We start from the raw sequence: 22,095 nt of genomic DNA on the forward strand, positions 1-22,095 counted from the left end.
GCTTTGAGGCATGGGCACAAGATTTTTATTGATTAAATAAGTGCCAGATTGAACACCAGCTCAGTCACTTAATAAGGGAGGGACCTTGAGCAAGTCACTTGCCTCTTTAAGATTTAGATTTCTTTTATCCATAGTGAAGATAATAATAGAACCAACCTATGGGGCTCTTCTGCTGCTTAAGTGGGAGAAACATGCACTGCTTAACACAGAGACTGAAATATAGTATATGCTCAATAATTATGCTATTATTTTAAGTTTTACTGCAAAGTATTTCCCTAGTGAGAGAGACACATTTGGAAAAGTCCATGTCTAACTGAATTTGTGATTTTTTTTATTCTTTGACTTCCAGTTTCAAAAAAAATTAAAACCATGACACCCTTTCCACTATATAACCTACTATAATGCCCCAAGTGCATATCTGAATTCAGATATAGCACTTGTACAGAAAATACTTGAATTGTTGGAAAGCATAATATTTTGGCCTTACATGTTGAAAGTGCATCACGTGCTTGCTCACTTCAGCCTTCTAATTTCAGGATTAGAGAGCTGGAGGAGCAGCATCAATTTTCTCAGTGATATACATGGCTGATTTCTTGGGATTTTTCACATTGATGACAACTAGGACATCATTTGTCCTGCTTTGGATCTATCAGTCTTTTCAATCCCAAAATGCTTTTATGACATTAAGTTTAATTTAATGAGGAGTGTATCCATCAATTTACTACCTGTGTGGAAGTAAAGCAACTCTGGGAAGTACCAAAATCTTTATTCACTTTTCAGATGAAGTACTGATGAAGTATAGAAGGTACAAAGATGAGATGAATATGTTTCCCGTCCTTATTGGGTTTACGATGAAGTAGGCAGAATGAATAGGTGCTATGCAAAATAAAAGCATAATGATTGAATCCAATCATGTGCTTTTGAGTATAGCCTTGAAGGAGAAATATTCCAGATATTGGATATTCCAGAATGAGAGAATAATTAATCTTGAAGCACAGATCTTGGGACCTTCAAGGAATGTTTAAGTAATGGCATGTTAGTGGGTCAGGAGGACCCAGTGTCTGTGTGAGAGGTGAAGGGAGACCTCAGAGCTAGGCAGAGCTGCACAAAAACACACAGACTTCCTCTAGGAAGCAATGATTGGAGCAGCACAGGGAGCCACAGAGTGTGTTTGAGTGGGAAAGGGATTTGGGAAACGTATTCTAGAAATGTGGTCTGTCAGTAAGTAGGTGGAGACTCATGGTGAGAGAGCAACTCTTGTACTAGTTAGAGAAAGGAAAAATGGAGAAGATGGAGGTGCTCAAAGTCTTGAACACCAAAGGCAATTAAGACGGAGGAGTGACATCTGGTCTTTAAGGCCAAGTGAAGCTAGCATGAACCAAAGAAAGGCCATCAGAGGGAGGTGACTGGAAGGAGAAAATGAATGAGAGGGATTTAGGTGTATGAAATGTACCCAAGTATGTGTGTCTGTTTACATGGGTGTAATATATATGCTTGCACACATATACACGCACATTTCAACACCAATTAGTTTATTTGTTGTCATCTTTTCTAGGTCTTCTCTCTTCCCCTTTCTCTGTTCTTTCCCATGGTAGATGCCTCCTAGTCAAATAGCTTTCTCTTGGTGCTGTGGGGATTACTTTAAAGAAAACAAAGGCGAAACAAAACTTCACGTACACAATACTTCTGATTCTATATGATTGTCATCAATGAAACTTGGCACAAGTCTATCTAAACATCTCACAGTTTTCTAAAAGGATGTGTATTTCCTTGAACTGGTTTTTAGAGACTAATCACCCATTTGGCACTGACTGAATTGCAGGCAACAAGATCTCAGTAAGGCCACGAGCAGGTGTCTCTCTGCCCATTGTTATTTTCACCCCTTTCAGGGTTAATGCCAACAATTCATAATTCTCGATATTGTTAGCTTTGGTTTCTGCAAAGCTGCATCAGTTAGCCTGTAGTTTCAGATTAATCTTCAGAATCACTTGGGTGTTACACTCAGAATCATTTAAAAATAGATTTCTATGTGTGCATATTATCTTAGCACTTGTATTTGTAGGAGGTGACAGACAACCTAGTGAAGTTCCTATTTCTGAACATAGTTTTAGAAAAAAAATACCTGCAAAGGAAAACACTGGAGGAAGGAGACTGGGGAGCATAAGGATAGTCTAGAAATCTCATGATGCCCCAGGATGAGGGTTGCTCTTTGCAAACAGATTTTACCAAATGCTGTCGTAAGGCCAGGGACCTGAAAGGGGAGAAGCTTAACTATGTATTAGTGCTATCACACACTGAATCTTTTTGCCTGATTTTCTTTTGGTTATCAAATTACAGTTGATCTTTGAACAATGTGGGGGTTAGTGGTGCTAACACTTGAATATCAACATATACATTTTGACTCCCCCAAATCTTAAGTATTAATAGTCTACTATTGATAGGAAGCTTTAGTGAGACCATAAACAGTTGACGAACATATATGTTGATGTAAGTTATGTGTATTATATAGAGTATTCTTACAATAAAGCTAGAAAAAAGAAAGCATTAAGAAAATCCTAAGAAAGAAAAAATATGTTTATAGTATTTTAAAAAAATTGCATATAAGTGGACCTACACTGTTCAAATCCATCTTGTTCAACTTCATTACTAAACAGATAACTTTTGAAAGGGGAACTTTACTTAAAACTTCAGATACGGGATGTCGTGCTCAATTCCGTAATGTGAGTATTTCTTGGATGGGCTCTGCCCTCGGGGCTTTTGCACTGTTTGTGGCCACACACCCATCTATTACCAAACGCCCAAGGGCCCCTAACTATGACAAAGCATCTTGCTCATTTAATGATAAATCCTTTTTGGTAGAAAACTGTTAACTTCACCACAAAAGAATTTGAAAACTACTCTCTAATCGATATGTTTGCACGCTGGGAGTCAAGCTCTGACAGTTCTTCCTGAAAAAGAGGTTCTCGAGCCCAAATGAGACTTCCTTGGGAAGCACGACCCTCTTTGGTTTCGTCAGGGGCGATTGCAAGTTGAGCAATTGAGTTCAGCGCCTTTATTTTGCTGTGTCCTAGAATCGGTGCAGCGCTGCTAGCCTAAGTATCCTGATGTAAAAGGAAAGAGAAAGAAAGCTGCATTCAGGGAGGAACTGGGGAGAGCGAGGCAGGGGACAGGAAAGGGAGCAGAGCACACGGTTTTGGAATTGTAAATAAAAACAAAAAATAGGCCAAGTGCTGGAAGACAAATACCATATGATCTCACCTTTAACAGGAAGCTAAACAACAAAACAAACAAGCAAGCAGAAAAAAAAAAAACAAAGACACTGAAATAGAGAACAAGGGGATAGTGACCAGAGGGGAGAAGGAAGGGAAGTTAAGGGGAAAAAGGGGGAGGGATTTGGAGGAACAAATAGGAAGGACACAGGGACGAGAAGTAGGGGGGGTGGAAATGGGAGGGAGGTGGGGAGCAAGGGGCGGGGGAGGCTGGGATGGGAAAAATAGACAAAAAACTGTACTTGAAAAATAACTAAATAAAATAAAAAAAAAAGAAAATTTCAAATAAAAAAAACAAACAAAAAAAACAAAAAAACTCATCGTCTATGAAGAAGTAACTACTCTCTCCCTCTTCCCCCAACACTTTCAGGAAATGAGTACACAGAGTGGGGGCCAGGAAGTAACAATCTGTTTTACTTAACAGAAGAACCTACAGTATTGAGCTTTGAGCTCCTCTGAGCCTGGCAGGCTGAGCTACAGGTCACCCCTCTTTCACAAACTGACAGCTAAAATGTTTGGTCTTGGTTTCCCACTAAAAAGGGGCATTGTGAATCGCTGGATAGCAGGAACAATTACATCTTGAATATCCATGCCTGATTTTTAAGTCATCTGGCTAAAACTGAAAGAAGAGGGATCATAAACTCAACACAGGCATCTTTATATTAGTGGCTAGCAAGAGGTTAAAGAGCTCTGTGTACTGAGCAGTCACAAGTGAGTTGCCAAATCGCTAAACCTAGCTTTCTCATATTAGCTAATGTGTAATAAAAGACAGCTGTTGCCAGCATATGCTGCTCATTGCACACCAGTTCCTCATTCATGAGTTTTGGTGCCATCACTACCACCCTGAGAAAAAATGAGAAAAGATTCAGTAGAGCTGTCAGGGAGTAGAGACTCCACTAGTTAGATCCTAGCACAGGACTGCTTATGTTAGGGAAAGGGCTGCAGGGAAGACTTCTCCCCGAGTTTAAGACCTTTGATGAGGCCTTAAACATACTTCTTTTCACTCAGGCAGATAGTCTGGTGTGTGCACAAGGTCGATCCCTGAGCACATTCCTTTCCCCATCACCTCAGTCTGACAGCCCTGATCAAAAGCAAGTAGGCTTTGTGTCAAGATGTGGCACATGTCAGGGAATTTGATGGAGCCTAATTTATTTCAATAGTTTTTTATTTAAATGTTAGCTGCCTAAAACAGGCTCATTGCTTATCTGGAATGGAAGCTAATTTATACTTTGACTTAGTCCATTTTTGTGTGTGTGTCACTGATAACCCGAATTAGTCAGCCCATAGGAACTGAATATCTGCTAGGCCTCTCTCGTGGTGCCAGGCAAACATTTTCATTTTCAACCAGTTAATTAGCTATATAGGAAAGGTAGCAGGAGGGAGGTGGGGAGATTCCTTCTTTATATCATGTTTCAACTTGTCTCGGGGATTTAAGAGATTTTAGATTTGATCTTTCTAAAATGATTTTTGTGTTAGAAGGCAGGTTGAGGGTGGACCAGCTGAACTCTTGAGGTTCCCATCAATGCTGTGACTAATCTGATGAATATTGATAGCAAGAGTTATATTTTCTGATATAAACCCTGGTTACGGTTACAGGTGATTGGATATGACCTACCTAACTAAGTACCTTATAATCTGAAATAAGAATAGAGGCCAAGAGGATGTAAATAATGAAAAAAAAATTTAAGAAAATGAGAGTAACAATATAAAGGAAAGACTGAGAATGCTTGGAAATATTGAGTTTCTTGCTGTGTTCCACTAGAAGTTGGCCTGCTATGTGACCGAATGGTCTCCACTCTTCTTGTCGATACTTCTCAGTACAAAAATCAGGCTGAAATAAACAATATAAATTATAGGTCTTCCACAGTTCAGTCCTTATGATTTAAAAACAAATACTTTTTTGCAACTTTAGAGAATCTTTTTGGGTTTCAGCTTTCCTATTGCAGTCTTCAGGATAATATAAGGGATTTGAAGTTCAGAAGTGAAAGACAGAAAAATGTAATTAATTTGTATCATCTCAGTGGGAAGAGACTAGCTCTCCATTACATTACCTTGACAGACCAAGAGCAAAATTCTGAAATCTGAGCCATTCCAGAAAATTTGTCAGCATGTAGGCATTTGGTACTGGGTCATTCAAATTCCTTACAGTGATGTAGGCTTCTCTCCTAACGAATGCCTTAACAAGGATTTATTTTGTGCATTAATCTCTTCTATGTGTCTTTCTTCTTCCAGTTTTCATCTTCTACTTATTTTATTTATATTCATTTAGACTTACTATGCAGTGATCTGCTGACATTTTATGTGTTAAGTTGACAGTTAAACATCAGGGGTTAGCTAGTAGCATAAGCTTATGTTTGGGGCCCCTGGACCAGCATTTGAGATAGGCTAATTAATATTTGTTAATTCCTAAACAAATAAACAAAATACACACAAAACACACTTTAATCCCTTAGAAGAGCACATAAAAAAACATGATGCAACCTTTTGTTAACTTTTACTTAATTTACAATGGTTGATTGTATTTTGGAATTTTATGTTTACATGACCTTTTTCCAAACATGGAGCAAGGGTGATATTCTTTATGTCATTTATACCATTTGGAGGTTCCTTTCCTTTTTTGGCTGGAAATCTCACTGAACTCTTCCTACAGTATCACAAAAATAAGTCATAAACAGAACTGAGGGTTTAAGTGTTTGGTTTTACTTGACTTGTACTGCTCTTCTTTAGAGATTATTTTAACCTGCTTTAAAAAGTAACAGTTAAAATGAGTATTATAATAAACACAATTATTTCATCAGCATCTCCAAAAACTCTTAAGTATTTGCATTTTATATGCCATTCCATGGGTGTTATTTTTCATTGGATTTCAGTGTGATTATAAATGGCTATGGTTAATCTCTCAGAGGCTATTTTTAATACAGATTAGATATGAATTTCTTTGGGGATGCTTTGGAGTTTTGCCACATTACATTAGCTCTTGCCACAGTGTATTATTATCAGAGCCCCTTTTAACCTTTTTAAACAGAATGCCTGAACTTCCCTTTGCCAGCTCTCCTTTGCTATCACTAAAGAATGGGAACTACTGCCTTTACCTTCGTTGAGTTGGGCCAAAGGCAATAAAGAACAAAGTTCTTTGTGACTTAGAACATTCACAGATGTCTTTTAAGGACCTTTTGATAACTGTGTGCTTGTTGTATTTTTCAGCTTGCTTTGTCGCGATCAAGTTCTTTGGGTGACTTTTCCTGGTCTCAGAGGTAAAGAGATTCATTTATTTTTTTGGTCTCTCACCAAGATATGTAGGAACACAGCTCTCTAGACTCACTGATAACACACACACACGGAGTTACAGTACCACAATTTACATAAATGTCAGCTATTTTAAATTGTGACAGTTTTAAAAATAAGTATGTGACAAATGTGATACGTTGATCTTCATGCATAGTTTTTTATACGTTTTTAAATTTTTTTTTTGTTACAGAAAGCTTATTACTGTGGAAAAGCAGGATAATGGAACATTTGGATTTGAAATTCAGGTGGGCAATTTTCAAATTTTCCAGACTTTTAATGAAGACAGTGGCACTTGTAGTATTATGATATTTGCAGAGAAAGAAGGAAATCAGGATCAGAGGATGATGGAGACTGTGATTTTCATTCAATGTGTAGTTGTTTTGGTAGTTCTTTATTGTTTTTGATACCATCAGAGAAAGAAGACACTGAAACATATAAATAAAATAAAGGCCCTGAGACTTGCTCAACTCTATTCTTAGTGGCTCCAGTCTTCCTGTAAGTCAAACTAATCAGAAATGCTTGATAACAGCCCAGCCTTAAATAGAAGAGTGAAATACTCTTTATAGAAGGGCATTTTGTATATTTTCATTCCTGATGTGTTTGCACAATCACTTTTTATACTGCAGTCAAATTCTAAGTCTATACTTTGACATTCAAGAAATACTTGAAAGCATATATATTTGTATATAAGGGCTGCATGCAATCTCATATAGATCCTATTACATTTCAAAAATACTGAAGATTTTATTTTATGACAAATTTGTACTTTTTATCAATGATGACACTTCATAATTATTATTTGAAACACTTAAGAACGTTGCTCTACTTGCATGTTTTAGGAAATTTGGAAAACAGTCTATAGGTTTCTGTGTAATAGCCTAAGAATTTCATTTTTTACTTGCTGTCTGCTTTTTAATGGCCATGTTTGTAAAGATGGTGAGTTAGGTCAAAGGAAATCTAGTCAAATGAATTGCAAGAGTAGTAGCTTAGGTATTTACCATTTTTTTCTATTATACTTTTGCGTGTCTTTTAGATGTATTTTGCACAATCCTATTTTTTTTATTGCATATTATCTCTTAGGTCTTAGCTTTGGTGCTGCTTTCAGAAAACTTAACTATCAGCCCTACAATTGGAAAGCCAGCGTGTATTTTAAGATAAGGAACAGGAAGCTGCTAGCTAAAAATGCTTTATAAATAAAGAAACAAACTGGAACTCTACCTTCAATGAACAGGGAGAAGGCTGTAGGGGAAAAGAAGATACCTTCTGCTTTCTGAACTCTTCTACTTTTAAATTTGGGGGGATGTGTAATTCTTCCATCAGGTTTTAAAAGCATAGTACTTGGTCCCCATTCACACAAAACACTCCCTGTTCCATTGCAGAGACTGTACTTTTTGTGACTGCTTCTTTTTAAGTGAGAATTATGCACAAAGATGTGCAGCCATGGCTACTGAAAACAGGGTCAGTCACTACTCACATACTCTTATTTAAAGTGACAAATTAAGATTTTTTCTCACTCCTCTATGATATGTCACTGTTCCTCTGTGTTTCTCCCCGTACCATAATCACTTATTCTACCTGCAGCAAGAGCCAAAGCTATCATTAGTAGGTCACAGGCGATAGCACCATGAGCCTTCGTACCACAACATGAGCTAATGGCTTCACCTCTGAACTGGAGCTTGCGTGTTATCTCAGTGGTGCAGGAACCCACTCCTCTGCACGTTCCTTTTTTGTACGCCCTTTCCATTACCAGCTCCATACCATATCTCTTCTCTAGTACTTACAAGATTTGCATAGTCATCGAATAGAGGAAATGCTGTGGGAACTTTTTGAAGACCAGATGGAACCTCATGTGCCCATATTGTGCACCCATTTTTAACAACTGTTTGGGTCCTGGTCTACCAAGTGAAGGACTCGTTGGAAGTGAACAAGTCTACTTTCCTCTCTGGTTTTCCATGGGTGCTACTCATAGGCTGCTAGTGAGGATCATACAATGTTATAGAAACACAGACTCTAGATTCAGGCACACCTGAGTCCTTTTTTTTCTCCCTGCTTGCCTTATGGGTTTTTTAAGGAATTTCAAATTAAATAACACATACAAAATATTTAGTAATGTGCCTGGTACTAACAGAGGATCAGCAAATGACAAGTGTCAGAATGAATGTCATTGGACATGAGAAAGGACAATGTGACTATTATGTCTCTAAAGACTGTTTTGTCATTAAAAGTGAGAACAGAAGACAGAGAGAGAGAGAGAGAGGGAATGAGAGATTGAGATTCAATTTATTATTTCTTTCTTCTGTTTATAACATTGGGACCTCTGCCTTTACTTCCCTATCTCTAACCCAGGAATTTTAAGCCATCGGCAAATGTATACAGGTTCCAGCTACATAAATCAACATCTCCCCTTCACAGAACTCACTTTGCTCACTGGACATAGTGGGCAGGTTCTCACTGCTAATAGAGTTGTTATAACAGTGGTTTCTCAATGTTATAGCTTTGGTTCATGTACCACATAAACTAGGCCACCCTCCTATCTCTGCAAAGGTCTAGGCTGTGGCAAGAAGGGTCCTTGGCAGAAAACTGTTTAGGGTTTTTGACAGAGATGGAAAATATAGTGCATGCTCTTTAAAGTTCCATTTTACCTTAAGATATGGGGATTCTGAATGCCTTCTTGAGTGAAGAGAAATCCCATACAGGTTAACAAAGTCAATGTCTAGAAGTTGCTTGCACATGACTGACTTCTGGTTCTGGAACTTGCAATTCTGGTAAATAAGGTGGAATGGCCATAAGACATTAATTTCTCCATGAGGAGGCAGTACTGGAATGTGGTTTAGGAATCAGATGTTGAAAGGACTTGCTCAAACTAAAATGGTAATCCTGAGTCTTAATGGAACTCGACCTCATAATTGTGTGGAAAAGAAAAACATGTTGGTTATAAGCCATCTGGTCAATCTATGTAGCAAACATTTGTCCACTGTTCTTGGTACAATTCGAAAAACAAACTGCTTTTGCCAAACTGAGGCAAGAGGCAAAGCATAACTTCTTCTAATTTAGTTAGGTGATTAATGAACCAATGAGTATTCAAGGCAAGTGCTCAGAAATGAAGGCAAGTCGATTATAGCACTTTTGAATTAATGCAGGGCAGATTGTCATTATTTGCAGAACTCTAATGTAAAATAATTATGTTGGCACATCTCCATTGCTGTGTACTGTTTTGTCTACTCCTGTAATGAGTACTTCGGCATGGAAGATGCTCATGGGCACCTTTCTCTTTGCTCTTGGCTACCATTGTTTCATCCCATTGGAAAATGAGAAGCTCAATTTTTCTCAACAAATATGCAATAATGATAGCATCAGGTGCTCTCATAGGCCTGAAAGTATAAAAGCTCGAGCCAATCTTATTGCAATTTTTTTCTCAAGGCAGATTTTTTAAAATGACTGGGATTGGCTGCAGATTGTCTGGTAGGATTGTAAAATCAGTACGCTGAATTTAATTTATATTCAGGAAAACCTTTCCAAATTGTTCTTTGCATTTACCATTATACCTCTTACATTAATTGACACCATTTTAGTTTTTTGAAAAATGGATTTTGAGTTTTTTGAATAGTAATTATGTGTCACTTTAACTTTTGCAGACTTACAGGCTCCAGAACCAGAATACCTGTTCCTCAGAGCTTTGCACTCTGATATGCAAGATCCAGGAGGACAGCCCAGCGCACTGTGCTGGCCTGCAAGCCGGTAATGTAACTATCCTCATGTTAAAAATTATTTAAATAGCAAGAAGAAGAAACCTCTTGGTAGTGAAGGTCAGGAAACTATTGTTGCTTTGAATTTTCTTAGCGCCTTTATGTTGTTAAGGTTTGAGGCTTGCTTGTTTTTCTTTGTTTGCATGTCAGAAAAGATTATTTAAGCAACTTCTTTAACGCTTTTTTTTTGGTATCTCCCAGGTGATGTCCTTGCAAATATCAATGGTGTGGGCACAGAAGGCTTTACCCACAAGCAAGTTGTTGACCTGATCAGATCATCAGGAAACCTGCTAACGTAACTATCCCTGTGCTTCAAAAATGTTACGGTCTCTTAAAATGCCTGTTGAGTGAATGAATAGACTTATTGTTCAGGATCACTGAAGGGCGGCAGTGCGCCATAACTTTGGGATTGGATACAGACATTTTTATTAGTTCCTTTTGTTTTTCAAGGTTTCCTCAAACTAGAACATGTTGTTAACATCTGAAGTCAGAGGACATTGATAGCCCAGACATCTGAATAGCAAGGAGAGCATTTACCAAATTTTAATATTAAATTCAGTTAAACTGGCAATCATTTTCTTTGAACAACAGAAAATGGTCCAATTTCCATGGCTGATATAATCTTGATATAACAAATAAAAGGTCAGAAAGGTTGACTTTTTTCACCTTATACAACAAGCCATCTAAAACTAGAAAAACATCTAAAAACTAGATGTTTTTCTCATCTAGTGGTCTATTTGGAAAGAAGAACAAAGTCTGCCCACACTTCCTACTCTGCACACACACACTCACACCTGCTACTATTTCAGACTCACTCGTGGGGCATCCTCTTCCGTACTGGAGAGTTGACTGACTTTTCAACTATACTATCCCTAGAACTTAATAAGACTTAAGTATTTAGTTAAAAGACAGAATTCATTCATTTGTTGAAATGATAATTCTCGAGCAAATACTATGTTTCCAGTTTTGCGATGGGCTCAGGGGAGATGGAAGGAGATGAATAAGAAAAACCCGCAGAAATAAATATTTTTGATATTTTAATTATTGATAACTGCTATGAAGAAAGTGCAATAATAAACGAGATGAATCATCAAGTTGAAGAGCTGATACTTTAGCTTAGGTGTCTAAAATGATCCTCTCTGAGGAGGAGGAATTTGAGCTGAGACCTAACTGAAGAGAAAAATGGTTATATAATTCTTGGTAAGAGAGCATGTAAGATAAAGAGAGAGGTCTCTGAGTTGTCAAAATGGGCTTGGCACATCCAAGGGAGAGAAAGAAAGCCAGTGTAATTGGTGGTCGGTGAGCTAGGCAGGGTGTAAGAAGGGATGGAGACAAGGAGTTGGCGTGGGCAGAGTACGGTCTACCAGCCAGGCTAGTAGTTTAGAATTTATCCTGATTAAGGTAGGTCCTATATTTCCTCATTTGTTTTTCACAGCCACTCCAAGGGGTTAATTTTATTCCTACTTATAGAGGAAGTAACTGAGGCTTAACTGAGGTTTAGTTAAAATCAACCATCTAGTCAGTCACAAGGTTAGAATGTGACCACCTACTCTGAGTGCCAAAATCTCTTCAGCTGTATCACAGCTGCTCACTGTAAGCTGTCAGTAGAAAATCCACTGGACATTCTTCAGCAGTTCTAGTCTAACACTTCAAAGGATGTTTTGGGTGTGTCTAGGAGTAGTTTTAAAAGATGACTGATGGTGATTAAGGACTGAGCTGCACTGCTAGCATTTTCTCTTGGACTCTATATGGATTTTACTTTGCAGATTCGAGCTTCTCTTTACCCTGAACTCATTGGATCCATGGAGTTAGACTCAGTCCTCTATTACCACCAGAAGGTTGGTAATAGTGAGCAAACCCCAGGCGGATAATTAAGAAGTAATGGGTGGAGACAGTTGGAAAGCCAAAGACCAGGAAAATGGGAGACAGTCCGTACTAATACTGAAGAGGGTAGCCAGTCTTGGCCTGAGGTTCTGCCTTTAGACATTTACTGCTTGGGCAGGTCAGATCGACATTACAAATGCCAAGGGAACAGATTTGCAGGGATTCTCACCATTGCCTAGAATCAGGACTGCCCTGCAGATAATGTCTTGGCCAGCTATCATCTTATTATCTTGGGTATGATGTTATTAGAAATTAAGAAAAATTTATCTCCACGTTTAATGCTATTAGTTTACCATGCCTTGAAAAATTCTTGCATCTTGAAAGAGTAACAGCTTACTTATTAGTAGGAATTTGGACCAGTACTTTAAAAATTCATGGGGTGTGATTCACACCTGAAATTTATCTTATACAGATTGATGGCTTAGTAGTCAAAATAAAGACCTCTAATTTGTGCCCCCAAAACAAATCAATCACTCAGGATAGAACAAGTCTTTTTTATTTTTATTGTTTGTAATTTTTAGAAAGGTATATAGAAAAAGAATACCATTAAATTGGTAATTGTGGGCTTAAAGTTTTTGAACTGAAAAGATTTTGAGGTGAGAGACTCATCTGGAGGTTATTATCTGATAGTACTCCTGGTTTTATTTGTTGTACTTCCAAAATTAAGGCAATTTACAGGACTAAAGGTGCCTGGCATCATGGGGAGGAAAAGATTTTTTCCATTTCAAGAAATAGCATGTTAATGCTACAGCTTAAAAACTCCCAGTGCCTGTTATTGCCGTGTTCCTCACGCATAGCATGGTGTCTAGAGTGTGCACGGAGTGAATGTCCAGTTGACGTTCACCAAGTGATGGAGGTGATTCAGCCACACCCCACAAGGACAGATTCTTGGAAAAAATAAGCATCATTGCCACACAGTGGCTTATATAAAATGAGCTACAATTCAATTTACCAATTAACCAGAGTCTTTCAGTGACCCTCTCAAGGGGAGTTTCTTTCTTTCTTTCTTTCTTTCTTTCTTTCTTTCTTTCTTTCTTTCTTTCTTTCTTTCTTTCTTTCTTTCTTTCTTTCTTTCTTTCTTTCTTTCTTTCTTTCTTTCTTTCTTTCTTTCTTTCTTTCTTTCTTTCTTTCTTTCTTTCTCTCTTTCTTTCCTTTCTTCTTTCTTTCTTTCTCTTTCTTTCTTTCTTTCTTTCTCTCTTTCTCTCTTTCTCTCTCTCTCTCTCTCTCTCTCTCTCTTTCTTTCATTTCCTATTTTCTTTCTCTGAATCTTGTTAAAAGATTTGAGCTAGGTCCAGACCCTTTCATTGCCAGGAGAATTATAACATTTAAGGCTAGTCTGTGCTCAAATTATAGTACTTCCTAAGGATGGTACTTGAATGACACACTCATGCTAATACCCTCCCCTCCTTTCTTTCTTAAAACAGGGTAGAGACCTTTAATGGAACAACAATTCTCAAAAAAGCTGAGCTTGAAACAAAGCTGCAAGTTCTAAAGGTAATTTAATTTAATACAGTGAGGTATGTTTTTCATCCTTGAGTGTGTGAGTGGTAGAATAAGATCTGTTTGAGGAATTTCATAACCCTTGAGGATAAAACGTCTCGAGGAGCCCAGTCTGCTGAATTATCAAGAGCCACAGAGTCAGCTTCGCAGGAAAATTAAATATCACAAACCAGTGCAAGAAGTCACTTCCTTTTTCTGAGTGTCTTTCAGGCTCAGAAAGTCAACAGATGGGCACGTTAGTTGAAGAACTTTTTTCTTTTTGATTTTAATGTGCAGAATTAATTTTGCTCTAATATTTGCTTTAATAAACTTTTACTTTGAGTTAAGTATTCACATACAGCTGTTTAGGAACCAACACAGAAAGACTTCTTGGTCTAGGATTGTCCCATGATGAAATCTTGCAAAACTATCACAGCCAGGATGTTGACACTGTTGCAGCCAAGATACAGAACAATCTCATCTCAAGGATCCCTGCTGTTTCCCTTTTACAGCCACACCCACCTCCCTCCCAAGATCACCTTTCCTGCCAATGTCCCAGAAAACCTCCTGGGTTTTCTATCATTTCAAGAAGGTTCTATCGTAGTATAATACATGACCTTTTGGGGTGTGCTTTATTGACTCATTGTTCTCTAGAGATTCATCCAAGTTCTTGTATGTAACAATAGTCGATTGTCATGGCTGCTTAGGATTCTCAGGTACACTGTAGTTTATTCTTCACTTGCTGAAGGACATTGGAACTATTTCCAGATTGGGGCTATACTGAATAAAGCTTCCAAGAACAGAAGAACTTTTCATTAAAGCACCCATCTCTCTTGATTTACATTTTGATTAGGGGAAAAAGCAAAGAAGGAGGAGCTGGTCTTTTTGTCATTTTGTCAAAGGCTGCATGTGTGTGTGGGCAGAAAGGCTTGGACTTTTTGCTTTCTATTATTTTCCTCTGTGTCCTCCCTTCCTGCCTCATTCTTACCACAAAAATCGTCACCGGTACTCCTGCGGCTGTCCTTGAATCTACTTCCATTGGCATGCAAGCTATCCAACTTCGGAGAAGAAAAACAGTTTCAAGGAGCTAGTGCACAATGCAGGATGTTAAATAAAAATTCCCTGGGTGGCTCTTTGAAAGTCTTAAAGATCTTAGCAGACTGCTGAGGCTCTGCCAGGCCTTGAAGTCCGCACCGCTCCTCCAGCCCCAAGTGACTCTGTCCCAGAGCCGCCCCTGCATGGCACTGAGGCAGCATCTCTGAGCAAGGATCCCGCGCCTTGATACATATCGGGCTGCTCACTAGAGCTTTGTTTAGCAATAGCTGCTATTTATTAGTTTTCTTCATGAAGAATGCACTTTAAATTATTGAGCCCATGAGGGTGAAGTTACTATGTATTATTTATATTTTATTTTGTATTTGTTTCCCCAACATAATTCACGAACAAGTTCCATTTGCTTCGTCAGCATCTTGTTATGTCACTTATCCCTGTGATTTTTAAAAAATATATTTGCAAACTTTTTTGAAAAGGTTCTTCTGTTCAGATTTCCATAGAAATTAAATTTCATTTATAGAACAAGTGAGATCAATTGGCATCTTTATAATTTTCACTTCTCTTATTTCAAACACAGTTGAATAATTGAAGATTAAGGGGCAACACCTTCATTATCTACAGATAGTATTATTTATAGCTATACAGAAAAACCTAAGGGAATCTATAAACATTTTATTAGAATAAAGGGAGTTCAGCAAGACTTTTGGGTTTAAAAAGTAAGAATAGTAAATTTGAAATTTTTTAAATTAATAAACCATATTTATCGAGAAAAAAATTAGAAGTCCATAAAAATTAACATAATATATGTAAAATTGTATGCATAAATCAGAAAATGTCTTTAAAGTAAATAAAATCCTACAAATCTTTTGTTAGATTTACATTTGTATGACTTATGGTTATATTCTAATTATAGTTTTTTTACCTAAAAATTAATATTTTGATTGAGAGTAGTATATAGGTATGTAAAATAAATTTTCTATGCTATTACCCTATTCAAACACCTTGCTAAACTGCATAATTTCTAACAAATTATCTATATATATTTTGGGTTTTCCATAGAGACAATAATTATGTTAAGATAACAGATAAAAAAGAACATTCAGGTTTTTTTTTCTTAATAACTGGGTAGGGTCTACAGTACAATGATGAATATACACTATCATTGTTAGCATCCTGCTTTTGTTCTTGACTTTAAAAGGAATTCTCTTCACTCTTTCATATTAGAAATGAGCCATCTCTATGAATATACTTTTCAGGTTAAAGAGGCAGCCTTCTATACAAAGTTTGCTGGCTGTATTGTATACTAAATTTATAGGGCTTGTATACTAAATTTTACCAAATACTTTTTTTGGCATCTGTTAAGATGGTCTTCTCATTTTTTATTAAAAAAATCTGTCAACATGATGAGTAACATTTGAAGATTTTCAAACATAAAACCAATCTAGCATTTCTAAAACAAACCCCACCTGATAATAATTTATAGTCTTTTAAAAATATATTTGTAGATTTGATTTGCTAACATTTTCTTTAGGTGCTTGAGGGCAGCTCCACTTTACATGAAGAATGGCTTGCACCTTCCCCCGCTCAGTTTATCGCTCCTTAATTGTGGTGTCCCATTTACTGCACTTTTAGCATGAGCTGGGGAGTATCTTAATCATCAGGGCTTGAAGTTTTTTGTTGGTAGGGATATTTCTAAATTCTGTTTCAGTTTCTTCATTAGTTATAAGACTGCTCAGCCTTTCTGTTTTGGGGTTTTTTTTTGGATCCAGTTTTATTGAATTATGTTTTTGTTAATACAATTTTGAAAATTTCAATTGATTCAATTTCAATTGACATGCATTTATAATAAAAACTCTATTCTCAGTTTTTTTGACTTCTATCATAATTGATTACATCCCCATTTTTATTTGTACTACTTTTTATGCCTTCTCATCTTTTTATTTCTTGGTAATTCTCTCTAGAGGCTTGTTGAGTTTTTTTTAAAGTATTTTGGTTGTGGGTTCAATCCCTGGTTAGAGCACATTTAAGAAACAACTAATGCATGTGCAGAACAGCAAAGTGGTCTTTCTCTCTCTTTCCATAGCTCAGATTAATTTAAAAAAATAAACAAACTTAGAAAAACAATATTTCAGTTTGTGCCAATCTTTTACCTTTTACTGGTTGCTTTTAAGCTGTTCTTTTGTCTTTACCGATCTATAGTTTCACCACAATGTAATTATGTCTGAACTCATTTCTATATTTATACTGCTTAGAACTTTGAATTTTCAGTGCCCTTTTAATCTAAACACTGGTGACTTTCTTTCATTTGGGAAAACTATCAGCTTCATCTCTTCAAATAGTCAGTTGACCCTTCAACAGTATGGATTTGAACTGTATGGGTTCACTCATACACTGGATTTTTTTTTCATCTTGTAAACAGATGATGTAAACTTATAGCATCAATAAATATAGCACAGTATTGTAAATGTATTTTCTCTTCCTTATAATTTTCTTAATAACATTTTCTCTAGCTTACTTTATTATAAGAACATAGTATTTAATACATATAACATGTGCAATAAGCATTAATTGATTGTTTATATTATTGGAAAGGCTACTGGTCAACAGTAGACTATTAATAGTTAACTTTGGGGAGTCAGAAGTTACATGTTTATATGCAAATTTTTCACTGTGGCAGGTAGAAGGGGCTCCCACATCATTCAAGGGTCAACTATACCTTCTTTACCATTCCCTGAATTATCTTCTGCAGTTCCTTATGGGCATAGTATTTTAGAGGCTTTTGATATACCCTCCAAGTTTCCTAACCATTCTTTCATATTTTATTACTATATCTTATATATATATTTATTTATTTAAAGATTTTATTTATTTATTTTGGAGAGATGGGGAAGGGAGGGAGAAAGAAAGGGAGTGAAACATCAATGTATGGTTAGCTCTAGCACACCCCATACCACAGATAAGGCCTGCAACCCAGGCATGTACCCTGACTGGGAATCAAACCAGTGATGCTTTGGCTCACAGGCTTGCGCTCAATCCACTGAGCTACACCAGCCAGGGCTATATTCTTTATGAATTCCATAGTAATAATAGCTTCAGTAATGTTGTCTGTGTTCTGTATAGAACGTGCTCTTTCTATTAAAAGTTAATTTTTGATTTTCAAATAGCTATTTTCATGTTTATCTGTTCTTTTTTTGTTTCAAATTTCTTATTAACACGGATATCATTTCTCTCTCAGAGGATTGATTATAAGTATTCTGGTTTTAAACTCCCTTTTGACACTTCTATTTTCATTTTGTTTGGAGAGAATCCATGTACTGATGATCAGTTTTCTCATCCTTGTTACTAAACTTCAGCAGGCGTTTTAGAGGTTAGATTGCCCACTTCCCTCGCACGATGCCTCTCCCTTCCACTCAGCGTGATAGTCGGGCAATCGCCTCCACTATGCACTCCAAGGCTGCCGATGCAGAGCCAGGTCTGGCAGCTTGGGTGCCTTCCCTGGAGGGTCAGTGTGCTGCCTGGCTCAAGTCATGAGGCTGCACTTACGTGTTCTTGCTCCTGCAGGTACAGGTTCTGTGTGAGCCACAGTCACCATTAGTCCTTTCCCCAGACTCCTTTTCACGGGGGTGGAGCTTCAGCTAAAGTTCTTTTCTCAAGCAGGAAACTTGCCTCTGTCCTGGGCTGCATAAGTGCACTTGAACTATACATCTCACCATAAGATCCAAATTCCTCACTATCTCTTTCTCTTTCTCCAAGTCCAGCAGAACTTTGGGTTCATTCCTGCTTACCCTCTTGCATTGCTCTCCCTTCTCTAATCTTGAAATTATGAGGTTTCCAGTTCATGTGTTGAGCCTCATGTGTCTCGGGTCTGACCTTTAACGGGGGTCGGGCTGGCTTTCCCTACACACGATGACATTTAGTTTGTGTGTCCTACGTAAGTGCACATTCAGTTCCTCAAAGACTCGTGTTCTCAGGGATTCCCTTTCTCATGACCTATGATTCAAATGTTTAACATGAGAATAGTATATCCAGTAGGCTACCTGGGGGAGCTCCTTTTTTTTCTAACTCTGTTATTTACTGCGTTTGTAGCTCTTGGGAAATATTTTGCTACATTGAACCTTTATTTCCTAATCTGGAACTTTTTTGGACAGTTAGGAAAATTAAATAGCATGTTCGCCATGAAAGCACTATAAAAATATCCAAGTGCCATGGGTATATTTAGCTTTATGTGTGTCTCATATAGATTGGACACATTGGAAATACAGCCAATTGAAAACATTTAGTCTGTGATAGTTGAAAATTGTTTCAGGAAGCCATTCTTTTATAGGCTCATTCAACCAGTATTTACAGAGCTGCTGCTGGGGACCAGGCACTGACCTCGGCACAGTGAGGGGTTGTGGCCAGCACTTTAATTGTCTTCTAGTGGTGAGAGATCAAATTTGTCCAAATAAACAACTGTGATGCTAATAGCAGCCAGAATCAGACTCTGAGAAAAATAGGGAAGCTTCGATACAGACTAAAAACTCAGTCACTTTGACATATTTGCTCTTTACACTGGTATTTTCTTGGTTTAAATGATGGCATACTTAGATGACTGGGCCAGATCAAGAGATTAGATATTTTATAAGCTTTATTTTTCCCCAAAAAGTTAAGTATGTGGCAAACCCTGACTTTGTATTACTGGATAAGTAGGTGTAAAAATATAATTTGCTCCTCTGTCTGTATTCAGTTTTGACTTTCAAGCTGGCTTTGTGTTCCCCTAATTGACTATACACTTGCAGGAGATAAACTTGTCTAAGAAAGAAGAAAAGAGTTGGTATACAGGCCAGATCTTGTTAGCGCTGTGCTCCCTGGTCCCCTAACTCTGTGCCCATAGAGGTTCCCATAGCCTCCATGTGACTGATGAAAGGTTCACCCAGGTAATAGCTGTGCTGTTGGTAGCCTGGCAGTTTTATAGCCATATAGACTTCATTATACTACAGAAAGAACATTAATGGAGCCAGGCATTATGTGGCTTGAATTTATTGCTTGCATATTATACTGGCAACCATAGGATTGCTGATAAACGTTATTGTTATCAAGGACTGGAAAATCCTGCCCTGTGATTAGTCCTTGAAATGAGACAACAGCCTTTTTTTTTCTTAAGCATTTATTTTCTTTTCTTTAGGGCTTCCCCTTCCAAATATACTTCTTTTTCTATTCCTTTTCACACTTTATCTGCCCTTTCCAACAGGGCTGCCCTTCCTCTGGCGCTGGTGTCCATGGGCAAAGCGGTGCTGTGCCTGCCTGCTAGGCTGGCTGTGGGCACCTGAAATAGCAAAGGAAGGGGTGGAGTAGAGAACAAACAGAAGGAGAGAGAACAGCCTTTGGCACTGCCTTGTCAGCTGCCTTCTGTCTGTTTGGCTTTCAGTTCCCATCACCTCAGCCCAGTCTGTGGGCTCGTCCAGGCCTCACCTGCCATCTCCATCATCACATCAGCCACTTCATTCCCACCCTGAGCTACTGCTCTCAGGAACTGAGCCGCCAAGGAAAGATGCTTAGTTCTGTTTTAAGTTTAGCCTTCTAAGGAAGCCTCTAAGAATATGTTGACTTCCCCTTTTTGGTGTAGAAAATAACAAGATGTCTAACAGAAGACTTTTAGTGCTGCAGGATTAGAGGATGAGGATGGTGTTTACTGAGCAATTACTACTAAGATCTAGTCACTGTTCTAATCATTTTATAACTACTTACTCATTTAATTCTCATGATAATTCCAGGGATTCGGTTCTGTTTTTGTCTTTCTCCTGCATTTCATTCTACCTATGAGGAGAGACTAGAATGGAGATCCTTGTCTGAACAGAGAGTAAATGGATACAGATCGGAGCAATCTGGTTCTACAATACTTTTTAAATAAAAAATGAATGAATATCAGTGTTTTTATTGTCTACTGTTTTTACTGTTTCTATTGAAATGATGTCATCATTTCAATTGGTCGGTGCTACTAGATTACTTTCTGAGAAAATAGTATTCCTAATATTCCCCTTTTATAGAGAAAAAAATCCTTCAAATGAATGGGAGAGGTTTTTAGTGCTAGAGAGAAAGGAAAAATTTTAATGACAAATCTCAACACCTAGAAGTAAATTGCTACCTTCACTGAGGTTTCCTAATAATTTGCACAACTTTTTTTTCTTAGCAAAACTTGAAGAAGAAATGGGTGGAGTTCAGAACTCTGCAGTTACAGGAACAGCGCCTGCTTCATGGTAAATATGACTTCCTGTTCAGATACCACACCAACATTTCACCCTTTCAGTAGTTCTGCCTCTAAGTTGCTTTGAGATTATCATCATTACAAGAAAAAATTGTGTACCATAGATAAAGAAACACATAATGAAATGTATATATTTAGAGTAGAATAAGTCAAGTCACATCCCCTCCTCCATACACACAATACACAGTACGCATATGAAACCATGTGTACACACACCTTGTGCCCACACTTGCAAGAGTCACCCAGAGACTTTAGGCGGGCAGTTGGAACAATTGTCTGATTTCAATAGATGAGTGAAATTCCCGGGAGTATTCGTGGCTCAGGGGCTTCATAGTTCTGAGAAACTCTTGAGGCTGGAATGGTAGCACACTTCTTAAGTAGAGCTCCTATCATTGCTCAAATTGTGTAGTTTATGTTAATGTTGAGAAATTCTCCCTCATGGCCTCCAAGGCCAAGACAGAAATGTGAATGATCATTATAACAGTAAATTTGCAGTTTTTGCTATGTGTATAATCTAAAAAGAAAAGGTAAGTTTAAAATTTGTTGATTTGACATTAGTATGTGAATCATGTAACCTGAAGAATGAACTTATATGTATAGATAATTTATTGAAACCACTATCTAAGTGGATGTAAAATATAGGTTTTATTTTCTTCATATGATACCATGTCTACAATCACTATCTCTAACCTAGGTGTCTGTCAAAAGTGAAAATCTGTTTACAGAAAAAGAGATACATTTAATTTTTAATTAGTCACTAATGTATGTCTTGGAGGTTTGTGTTGAAGTTGTTTTTTAATCAACATATATATGAGCTATTTCTCTTTTTATGTATTTAACTTACTTTAAAATTCATAATAGATATTTTTGGGTGTGAAGATTGCTAACAAGAAAGAGGTGCAACATTTAGCTACCTGTTGGATTTCTGTAGACTTGAAGGTTTGGAAAAACTTTGCTCCCACTTTCAGAGCATTCTGGAGTAGAGGTGGGCTTTGTTCTGGGAGTCTATAGAAATGGCCTTGTAGAGACAAGGTCCTTAGTTCAGAGTCAAGGTGACTGTCTCCTCATGAAGCCATTGTTGTACTCATTTTTTTAGAGGTTGAAGGAGTTCTTTTTTAGTGTACTTTTTTCT

The 22,095-nt window shown here is 37.5% G+C and overlaps 1 protein-coding gene across 5 annotated transcripts in view; it reads left to right on the forward strand.

The window, feature by feature from the left end:
* CYTIP (cytohesin 1 interacting protein) overlaps window positions 1-22,095 on the forward strand; it is a 66,656-nt gene that overhangs the window by 39,751 nt on the left and 4,810 nt on the right. For all 5 annotated transcript variants that reach the window (XM_037138333.2, XM_037138332.2, XM_037138334.2 and 2 more), the window contains 6 exons: window positions 6,474-6,523; window positions 6,748-6,802; window positions 10,193-10,295; window positions 10,505-10,598; window positions 13,612-13,681; window positions 20,889-20,955. In XM_037138333.2, the coding sequence (XP_036994228.2) occupies window positions 6,474-6,523; window positions 6,748-6,802; window positions 10,193-10,295; window positions 10,505-10,598; window positions 13,612-13,681; window positions 20,889-20,955 (439 nt within the window). The remainder of the gene's footprint in view (window positions 1-6,473; window positions 6,524-6,747; window positions 6,803-10,192; window positions 10,296-10,504; window positions 10,599-13,611; window positions 13,682-20,888; window positions 20,956-22,095) is intronic.

Source organism: Artibeus jamaicensis, unplaced genomic scaffold (genome assembly GCF_021234435.1).
Source record: "Artibeus jamaicensis isolate MK-2021 breed Jamaican fruit bat unplaced genomic scaffold, CSHL_Jam_final contig_1832, whole genome shotgun sequence".
NCBI lineage: Eukaryota > Metazoa > Chordata > Mammalia > Chiroptera > Phyllostomidae > Artibeus > Artibeus jamaicensis.